Source organism: Dacryopinax primogenitus (genome assembly GCF_000292625.1).
Source record: "Dacryopinax primogenitus strain DJM-731 SS1 chromosome Unknown DACRYscaffold_5, whole genome shotgun sequence".
In the NCBI taxonomy this organism is placed as follows: Eukaryota; Fungi; Basidiomycota; class Dacrymycetes; order Dacrymycetales; family Dacrymycetaceae; genus Dacryopinax; species Dacryopinax primogenitus.
This window is the reverse complement of record NW_024467202.1, coordinates 928,700-938,824: the sequence shown is the minus strand read 5'-3', so window position 1 is coordinate 938,824 and position 10,125 is coordinate 928,700. Positions and strand designations below refer to the sequence as shown.

At 55.7% G+C, this 10,125-nt stretch overlaps 5 protein-coding genes across 5 annotated transcripts; 3 read left to right on the top strand and 2 right to left on the bottom strand.

Annotated features, from left to right (window-relative positions):
- Positions 1–114: 114 nt before the first annotated feature.
- On the top strand, positions 115–501 carry DACRYDRAFT_105913 (uncharacterized protein; the record flags this gene model as incomplete). Its single annotated transcript, XM_040768165.1, has 1 exon — positions 115–501. One exon carries the CDS (start codon positions 115–117, stop codon positions 499–501), a length of 387 nt encoding a protein of 128 aa, XP_040630652.1.
- A 1,412-nt stretch (positions 502–1,913) lies between these two features.
- On the top strand, positions 1,914–3,546 carry DACRYDRAFT_21216 (uncharacterized protein). The gene has a single exon (XM_040772295.1). It carries the CDS (start codon positions 3,101–3,103, stop codon positions 3,488–3,490), a length of 390 nt encoding a protein of 129 aa, XP_040630651.1. The 5' UTR covers positions 1,914–3,100; the 3' UTR covers positions 3,491–3,546.
- A 744-nt stretch (positions 3,547–4,290) lies between these two features.
- Positions 4,291–5,493, bottom strand: DACRYDRAFT_21215 (uncharacterized protein; the record flags this gene model as incomplete). The annotated part of the gene is made up of 1 exon (XM_040772294.1): positions 4,291–5,493. A coding segment is annotated over exon 1 (191 nt), but the record flags the coding sequence as incomplete, so codon positions are not given.
- Positions 5,494–5,840: 347 nt separating this feature from the next.
- Positions 5,841–8,057, top strand: DACRYDRAFT_115088 (uncharacterized protein; the record flags this gene model as incomplete). The annotated part of the gene is made up of 1 exon (XM_040769934.1): positions 5,841–8,057. One exon carries the CDS (start codon positions 5,841–5,843, stop codon positions 7,287–7,289), a length of 1,449 nt encoding a protein of 482 aa, XP_040630649.1. The 3' UTR covers positions 7,290–8,057.
- Positions 8,058–9,616: 1,559 nt separating this feature from the next.
- Positions 9,617–10,003, bottom strand: DACRYDRAFT_105910 (uncharacterized protein; the record flags this gene model as incomplete). The annotated part of the gene is made up of 1 exon (XM_040768164.1): positions 9,617–10,003. The coding sequence occupies one exon, from the start codon at positions 10,001–10,003 to the stop codon at positions 9,617–9,619; it is 387 nt and encodes a 128-aa protein (XP_040630648.1).
- Between the last annotated feature and the right edge of the window lie 122 nt (positions 10,004–10,125).

Here is a 10,125-nt window from a genome sequence, read left to right as displayed (position 1 = left end):
CGCTCTTTCTCCTCCATACTCTCAGCCTCCGCTTCTCGCGCCTCTCACCTAGCCCCCATCCCTCTTCCACGGACGGAAGAGCTTCCTGCGTTTGTAGACAACGTCTTGCCGTCGATGCTCGTTCACCTGGGCGTGATCTCGCTTTCTGAGGCGAGGGACGCAAGGTTGAGAACTGCTTTCGGAGAGATCGACTCGGCGACACTGCTGGAATTGCCTGCATCGGACGACCGAGGGAGGGCGGAAGAGGAGTCTTCCCTTGCGCCGAAGCCAGGACCAACCCTTACTCCCTCCCAAGTCGCAAGCCTCCGTGCAGCCAGCATCACAGCACTCGATGCCTTCGCTTCCCGTGCACATGTGCTCAAGCTGGACCTGAACGGAGCTGGAAGCGGCGGAGCCACGGCTGTGGGTCTAGATGGATGGCTTTGGAGCGCGGCCAAGAAAAGGGAAGACTGGCGGGCGTGTGAGAGGTTTGTAGAACGCGAACCGGGGGTATTCTTTTGATCTATGTGAAGAAGGTAGGGCAGAGTTCATTAGAGAATGAAGAGGCGGCGTCAAGGATGTTGTGAGGACACACCGCTTCCCGGTCTTTCCACTGCTCTTTGCCAACCCGATCGGAGTGGATTTTCCCATCACATAACTTCTATGACAGAGTCGATTCTGGTATTGAGTTGGCCTTTTGCTTGCGAATAGAACCATTCAAGCCGTCGGTATCATTATTGATGATCAAACAACCCGCCCGGGTCATTCGGCGTGTCGTGTCTCCAATTCCAGTGTAATTAAGTTTTACTATCTGAAGGAACGATAAGGGCGCTGATAACTTGTTTGTATGCTGTAGCTCGTCCACCGTTGATATGACCGTCCTCAAATGGTGACTGAAGTTTTATCTCAGAGATGACGAATGGTGTCGGACGGTTGGTTCCTGTCAATTGATTTGCGACCACGTCTGACTCGATGTTATAGACCGCCAGGCTTTCGACGACAGTGTCTTAGAACCGAAACTCGGTGACAAAGTCCTAGAGCCGTGCGTTGTCTTGGAATCGAAACCGAAGTTCCATGTGAAAATGTCGACCGTGCCGATGTTTTGCGATCAAACGCCAAACAATTTCATGTTTCGAACAGTTACCATAACGCGACATGGGACCGTGGCGGTTAATACCGACAGTCAGGCTGTTGGGAAAAACCCTTCGATATATGTACCAGCAGCAGTATGTCAAAACGTGGCAACCTGACTAGGAGAAAGGGAAGAGGGAGGCAGAAATGCAGAGACTTGCTGCTCGGGATGGCTGGGCTGATGAACGACTCCCTTCCTCTACACCACAGCGAGAGTGTAGAGCGTCGTTCATGTAATTTGATTCCCGTATGCTTACGCCCTCCTATGATTGTTGGAACCTGCATGTTCTGCCTGCACCTGGAACATCTCAGTCATCTGATACTTTCATTTACTCCCTGGACTTTGCAGTACAACGAATGCAGGTGAAGCACAGAGTCCTGGTTGGCTTGAAACGGCCTGCGCTGATCATGACATAGTCGATGTTGAGCACTCTTGAGCTGCACCAATCATGAGAGAGGGAAGGCAGAAAGTAAGGACGAGGTGGAACGCTAAGGATTAGGGTTAATTGTCTTTTTGGGTTAGGTGCTACGTGTTGTTCGGGCTGACGCCGTTGTAACGCTTTGGGAGTGGGAACAAACCGCTGAAAAGCAAGATTCAACCGGTAGTGATACTGTACTGAGTCGTCACTGGCATACACCGCCGAACTCAGAAGCCGACCATCTTGTCGTACAGCATCTCGTGTACAAACCGTACACTCAACTCCCCACTCGCGGACAAAAGGGACGCAACGTGCAACATGTTCAACAGAAAATCTATTACTGTCACAGACAGTAGGTAACAGGTAAGATACTCCTAGTCTACCGGGTAATTAAGAAAAAGTGATAACAATAACATGAGAGTGACGGATACGGGTAACGAACGGCACAACCTGGCTCGACTACATTAATAAAAGGGAGTCGAGTGGTCAAATCATGATGTTTTCGTGATTTCTTGGTTAAATAAGATAGAGAGGGGAGGCGGGTGCGCGAGAGAGATGAGATGAGCAAGAGAAGGCGGGGAATAGGGATAGGGATACACGATGTCGTCCGGCCCGAGACATGGAAGAGCCCGAAGAACCAAGGACAAAGGACCAAGGGGAGAGGAGTAGGTATCACGGGAGGGGATAATGTACTTAGCGAAGCAAGAAAGCGAATCCCAGGACAGGACAGGACAGGATGTGGTATGAAGATAAGGGTAACTTGCACCCTCCAGAATGGTCGTTCTCGTTACAAGAGAGGCACTCTTCGATAGATAGTCGATAGTCGTAGGATGATGGATCATGATCATAGACCTTGCCGTCGGAGAAAGACTGCACGTCCTTCCCCTAGTTAGTCGTCAATCAGCAGTTCATTCCTCATCAGCAGTCTCGAGCACCGCACCCCTGCCAAGAGGTGAGAAAGGCGGTGTAACAGGAGCAGTCCCCCCGCTGGCCAGGCTCTTGCCCCACGGGCTCGTCCCAGCCATAGAAGTGGAAGTGCGTCGCGCGCTCGCCTGATGCAGAGGTTGTTGTTGTTGCTGCTGGTTCTGCTGCTGCTGGTGGTCGACGAGCGCGAGCCTTCGCTGGCCTACACGTTGTATGACGTCTTTCAGTTCCTGGACGACTTCCCCGGGCGGCCCTATTCCCATGCCCATGCCCATTCCTCTTCCTCTCGCTCTGGGGGAAACCGGCCCACCACCCAAATTCGAACCCGAACCCTCAACCGAGCCCGACACCGACACAGAACATCGCATAGTCCTCCCCCCCGCACGCTCACGCTCAGCCTTCAACCTCTCGATCCTCTCCTCCCTCGTCAAAGTCGACTTCTCCCTGCTCCAAGCACCCACCGCCCCTGCGTCCTCGAAAACCTGAACGATCCCCAGCTGGGAGAAGTCAAAGGGTTCTTCGAGTGCCAGAGGCACTAGGGGGGGGAGGACACTGTCGAGGATCTGGTGGGCGGAGCTCGTGCTCATGTCGAACGGGTTTTGCGAAGGAGAGAAGAGAGGGAAGGGGTCTTCAGAGCCGGAAGAAGAATGATCTTTCATCAACTCGGGTTCTTCTGCTTCTGCTTCTGCTTCTCCTTCCCCAACGCCCTCCTGACCATCCGCCACTGCCTGCTCACTCAGCGCTCCCCCCCGCTCCGGCTTCTGGACGACCTCCACCAGCTCCCTCCTCCCCCGTTCATACTCCTTAACCAAAACAGCAAGCAACGGTCTAATCCCATCCCAGACCTCCAGCGGGTCCCCCACTCCCTCAACTGCTCCCACACCTTCTTCCTGTCCCTGTCCCTGTCCCAGTGCCTGCTCCTCCAGCTCTCGGGAAACTCTCGCTCTCGACCTCCCCAAACCACGAGCAAGCGTCCACCCTCGAAGCGCATGCGTGCTCCCCCGAACCACGTCCCCCGCCTGCTCCAGAGCGTCTAACACCCTATTCGTCCGATCCAAAAACCTAGCCGTCGCCGTCTGCCCAGGTGCAAAACTTCGCCCCCCTACGCCTGTGCCTAGGCCTTCGGCACCTTGGCCTTGGCCTTCGGTGTGCGACGAGCGAGGAAAAGGGCTCGTCGGGTGCCTTACAAGCTCCTCGACTTCCTGCGCTGCAAAAGCCAATGCATCCCTCAACCCCAAAGTGAGGCCTTCCATCCCCTCAGCCCAGAGGGCCACCAGCCCAGCCACGTCCTCCCAGTATCTCGTATCCGCTGCCCCATCGTCCATCTCCCCCGGGAAGACCCGCCTGCTCCCTCCTCCTCCGGAGGCCTGGCGCGCAGGTTCCCGCAGAGCGAGGAGGTGCGCTGCGGCCCACCTGCGGGCTTGGAGCGTTCGTGCTAGGAGAGAGGAGAGCGAGCGGAGGGAAAGAGGCGCTCGGAGTCGTTGGGCTATCGATGGGCGGCGACGTCTGGGAATTGGGGTGGAGGGGAGGGAGAACGGTTGGAAAGGGGTAGCAGTGTGTAGGGATAGGGTCTGGGAGCGGATCCTCCGGAGTGGGCGTGCGGACGTAGAGGAAGGGGAAGGGGAAGGGGAAGCAGAAGAGGAAGCAGGCAAAGGAGGGGGGAAATCCGCGAATGCGGATCCCAACACTCCCGAGTAACGGGCAGAGGAAGGGCCGACAGTTGCCGGCCGTGCGCTCTTTTGGAGATCGGATCTTGACCTGGTTAGGGAGTGGGTGCGGCGGGCACGGGAGGGGGTGGAGGACCTGGGCGTGTGGGTGGGGGAGGGGGAGTAGGAGGGGGAGATAGGAGTCCGGGAAGGCATGTGCGTGCGTGTATGCGAGTGCGAGTGTGGGGCGCTAGGACCCGCAACGGCAACGGGGGAGGTGAACGGTGTTGGCAGAGCGTTTTGCCCAGTGTGAGCAGTCTCGAGTAGCACCACTTGTCCCTGAACGTGCTCTTCCTGCTCAGCAAGTTCCCGCAGTCCAAGGGGAAAGGAAACGCTCGGGCCTAATCCTGCTGTTGAGAGGGTCGGCCGTGTGCGGAGCTTGGAAAGACTCTGCGGGCTCCTGGGATGTTCCTGTAAGGGAGAGCCGAGCATCAGCGGGAGAGGAAGTGTGTTCCTCTTCCTTGGCCTTGGGGTTGGGTCTCTTCCCCAGTCCCCTCCCTCCCCTAGCGCACTCCCTGGGACATCAGCCTGAGGAGCATACATCACCCCTAGCTGTGTCAGAGTCTGGGTATCCGTAAGCGGGGCGAGGGATGTGCGGACGTGTTCTGCAGCCTGGGTCGAGGAGAGTAGGAAATGACGCAAGGTGTCGCGCAGTGCTGAGGTAGGGTCGTTCGTCCCCTGTGCGGGTGATCCACTGGGAAAGGAGAGGGAGGATTCGTCCGCTTCGAGCAGGTCCAGTGCGCTAGAGACGTTCGTATCCCACTGCTCGGTAGCTCTGACGAGTGCGTCCACCGACCCTAGCACGAGGTGAGACTCTTCCTGTTCCTGATCTTGGGAGTTGGAGTTGTTGCTCAGAGTGCTGCTGGTGGATGGAGAGCGCCGGTGTGCGCGAACCGGGGGGGAGAGGATACCCCACCCTAGGCAGAGGAGTTGGAGGATGACGAAGGCAGTTCCGCTCCCTGCTAAGAGGGCGCATGCGCCGCCGACGCAGGCTGTGAGCCAAATGCCTATCCTTGGGCATGGGGGGGCTGATGGTGTGCATTGGGGAGCGAAGCGCGGTGTTGACGGCTCGGAGAGGGGTTGGTGGTCCGCTCTTGGTGTAGCAGGTGCGGTTGCCGATGCTGTCGCAGCTGCGTTCCTAGGTAGGTGAGATTCGAGTAATGAGCTGGATATGACGAGGAACTTTAGTCGTTCTGCTGTGCTATTCTCGGGTATGTAAGGGAGGCATGAGAGGATGTACCGGTGGAGGTCGTGTAGTTGGTGGAGGATGATATGGGCATACGGATGCTGGACGTGGGGACATGGGTAGTTCCAAGTGAAGTAACCTGGGAGAAGAGAGGTAGGTTCGTGTGGTGGGTCGGTGTCTGTGTTGTGTTAGTGAGGGATGGGGATGAGGAGGATGTACGTACTAGCTAGATATTCTGCGAGAGGATGAGAAGGTTGGAGAAGGGGGTCCATAGGAAGAGAGGGGAGAGAGAGGGGAGGAAGGTCGTGAATGAGTGAGAGAGCGTTTGGGGGTATAACAGATGGGAATGAAACAGAGAGAACAGAGATGGAGATGTTCTTCCCTCTTCTAGTGACCGGTAGTCAGGGTCATTCCGATCATTGAGGGAAGCGGAACGGACATAACACTTAAACTCTGCTTCCGTACACGTGATGTCATACATTATCCACACGATGCATGCACGCAGGCATCTCTCTCTTCCCTCTCTCCCTGCTAGAGATGTGTACAATACGCCCACCTACTCCACTCCCTTCTACTCCCATCACAATCTCATCATCAGCCCCACCTGCATACCGCTCCCCCCTCTCCCTCACTCCCACCCACGCCCACCCTCTACCAGGCTCATGGTCATCCTCCCTCCTCTCCCTTCGTATCCCAGCACCTCACACCCTCCAACCCAAATTCACAGCCCGTCTTCGTCTTCCCTCTAAAGCACTCACAATACCCTTCAACCCGACCTTCTACTCTCTCCCGATACCAACTCCGACGCCCTACGTCGCTCTCCTCCCTATCCCCCTCCCTCGACTCCCTTTACCACCGAAGGGTTCCCTCCAGCTCTTACTGCTCAACCCCGAACTCCAGCCTCTGCGCGCTTTTCTCGTACCCTACGACGTGCGACATCTGCCTCCAGGAGGACGGGCAATCGTCAGGCAGACACTGTACGCCGAAGGGGTGCTGAAGTATGCCGTGCAGTTCGGGGTTACCTGCGACGAGGAGGGGGAGGAGATGGACATGCCCGAACTCCCTTCTTCCCCTCTCTCCTCCTCCTCCGCCTCTTCCTCAGGCGCATCATCCCCCCTCCCATCCCCTCGTCACCCCAAACCGCACATCCACCTCCAACCCAACATCCGTATCGTATTCTCAAGCAGGGTCGAAGACTCCCCGCTAAAGATCAAGAACGAACAAGAATGTTCGTTCCCTTCCTTCCCCTCGTTTCCTTCTCCCTCTTCCTCGCCCTCTGTGCCCCTTGCACCGGGGTTGGATCCTTTCATCCCCCCTGTGGCTGGGATAGGGGCAGGGCCAACGGTGGGAAGAGAGATAGGGGAACCAAGCACCAAATCCCCCTCCTCTGAACCTCCACTCCCTCCCTCCGCTCCCTCCCCACCCTCCCCAAGTCCCCTAACTCCCCCAAAGCCAAGAACCCGGCTCCCCTCCACCCCTCGCCCTTCTTCCCCGACGACGACGACGAAGTTCTCCCTCCCTCTCTCGCCCAGACTTGGACCCACCCTCGCCCTCTCGACAGAGAACGTACAGCGGGAATCTGTCAGCGTTGGCGTCGGTGTGGGTGTGGGTGTGCATATCCCGGGAGAGCAGTTCGGACCCGGGAGGGATGAGAGAAGAGGCAGAACGAGAGGGAGAGGGAAGGGGAAGGGGAAGGCAAGAACGAGGGAGAGGGGAAGGGGGAGGGAGGAAGATGTCGACCCCCAGCTGGTGGATACCTCGCGGGAGGAAACAGGACCTCTGATACCGATATCGGGGAAAAGGCTGGTTCAGAGGCAGTTCATGCCCCATGCGCAGATGCAGATGCAGGTGCAGGCGGATATGGGCATGGGCATGGATATGGGATGGGATGGGAGACCGAGTCGCGCACTTGGGAAATGGGCGGACGAAGCTGTGATCCGCTGATTCTTTCCCTTCTGTGACAACCCTCTCGGCTGGTGCTTCTCGTCTCCTCTTGGTTCGGTTCGGCATCAGCTCCCGGCGCTCGGACATCGGACTTGAACTGAACTCTCGTGACTATTCCTCGAATGATGGACAATCGACTATCGGATCATACCCGTTCGATCCTCCCCTGAACAGACGTGCTCAACTCCAACTCCAACTCCAACTCGTCCGCTCTCCGACTTGTGAGCAACTGGACAACCTCTTACGCCTAATTCCTTGCCCCTCCTCATGCCGACCTACCCGACCTACCCCATCCTACCCGTACCCGTAACCCCGGAAGGAGCAGTCTCAGCTCCCAACCGATAAGCTTTAGGATTGCAGCGAAATCGATCGGACACTTCCTCTCTTGGCACTTAACTGGACTCTTTGGATCTTGGATCTTGGATTCTCAAACCCTCGGAACGCTCGCTACGCTCAGATGAACGGATGGACGGACGGACGGACAAATCCTAGGATCCTCCGATACTCGATCGAGTCAAACTTGGAACATGCATGCTCGACCTCTCAATCCCTGAAACTGGATTCCTCGGACCATCCAACCCTCGGACCAACAAACGCTTAAACCCTCGAACCCTCGACCAAGCACTGAGCCCAAGTCGTCCAATAACCCAAGTTGAATCCTCACTCTCATTCTCCAAAGAATGATTTCCCACCTCTCAGCACCCAAACGCTCAAACTCTCAAACTCAAACTCTTGAACAACTCGACTCGAACTATCACTCTAACTCGCAAGGAGGGAACGGAATCCGAAAGCAGGAAAGACCGCAAGCACTCGTCACCCCCCAACCGGCACGGCTTAACTATAAGTCAAACACCTGCGCATCAACCTGAACTCAAACTTGAACTCAAATGTGTATTCGTATCGGACTGTACTCTACCTGCAAATGTACTAACGACACCACTTGCCGTCTCCCGAGCTATAATGAAATGTAATCGTATTTTCTAAGCGTACCGAGTCATCAGGGTACGGAAATAGTCTATCGGAAGTTCGTGTAAACCCTAGGAGGCTGAACCATTCTCCCTCCCCCAAAGTTACCAAACTCCAGATGTTCGACATCTCAACAAAATCAAGTCAACATCTTGCCCCAGTTTTCTCAGCGAAGTTTAGCTTGCCATTTCCCATTTCATGACCCCCCTCGCTCTGGCTCTTGTTCTTGCTAGTGCGCTGCACTTCATACACTGGAGCGTTGCGTTGACGACTCGGCTCAGGATCAAAGTATCGAATACCATGTTCGCTTGAATCGAGGGCTTCCTCCGGGCTTCGAGAGACGGCCAAGGCATACTGTCCAAAATATGATAAGAGCTTGGAGTGCGATCCCTCTGACGTCGGTTGCGAGCCGCCTCCAGCCACGACCGTCAGCGTGTAAAATTCGAGGCGTCGGAGGCTCATCGGATGTTGTTGTAAAGCATGGGAGACAGGGGGGCACCATTGTCAAGATTGCAACGGCGGAGAGAGAGATGATAAACTCGGAATGCCGATGAGCAATGTGACAACAGCTTGAGTCATATCCAGGGCGAGAAACTACGCAAAAAAAGAAAGGGTCGACAAGAAGCCAAAACGACAGAGGTTGCTCGTTCTTCGCAGAGGACTTTGACATCTCTGATCACCTTGCTCTTCAGCAGTGCGTACTCCGAAGCATGAATCCATTTTCCCGTGGTTGTACCGGAATAGCGTTCCATGACGATTGGAGAAGATACCCCTCGGGAATACAGAAACTTGATGCCAATTTCGTGCAGATGCCAGTAAGTCAACGTCAAGTTGGGAATGACTCCGCCCGACCTTGATCGTAATATAAGTGAACAGATGATACGAGACCTTGTTCGGAACTCTGTTCGACCAGTCACAGCAGATTCTGGCATTCTTCGGCCGGCCATAGCCAAAGATCAGCAACTCAAATATGAGAGCCCTTGTGGGGTGAGATGGATTGGAGATGCAGAAGATAAGAGATAGGCGAGCTTCAGGTAGCATTGAGATGACCACTGAGCATCCATCTTGGAAGCGAGACATACCGCGCAGGGCAGCTCAGCCATATTGGGCGGCACAGGGGGTAGAGTATATGTGGGTGCATGGGTAGGTATGCGATGGAGGTGAACTTATATCATCATCTCTGACCCTGCTTCTTCGAGTGAAGGGATGGAGAAACCAGATCAGGACATTGGTCTGGTCCTACAAACCATGCATCATGAGTTTAGAACGTGGTATATTATTACAACCGTGTGTCCTCACCACATCCTTGACACTATCTCTTCATTCTTTGACAGACTCTTCCCTTCCTTTTGTGACACGGATCAAAAGAACACCTCCGGTTCGCGTTCTACAAACCTCTCACACGCCCGCCAGTCTTCCCTTTTCTTGGCCGCGCTCCAAAGCCATCCATCTAGACCCACAGCCGTGGCTCCGCCGCTTCCAGCTCCGTTCAGGTCCAGCTTGAGCACATGTGCACGGGAAGCGAAGGCATCGAGTGCTGTGATGCTGGCTGCACGGAGGCTTGCGACTTGGGAGGGAGTAAGGGTTGGTCCTGGCTTCGGCGCAAGGGAAGACTCCTCTTCCGCCCTCCCTCGGTCGTCCGATGCAGGCAATTCCAGCAGTGTCGCCGAGTCGATCTCTCCGAAAGCAGTTCTCAACCTTGCGTCCCTCGCCTCAGAAAGCGAGATCACGCCCAGGTGAACGAGCATCGACGGCAAGACGTTGTCTACAAACGCAGGAAGCTCTTCCGTCCGTGGAAGAGGGATGGGGCTAGGTGAGAGGCGCGAGAAGCGGAGGCGTGAGAGTATGGAGGAGAAAGAGCGCTTTCTTG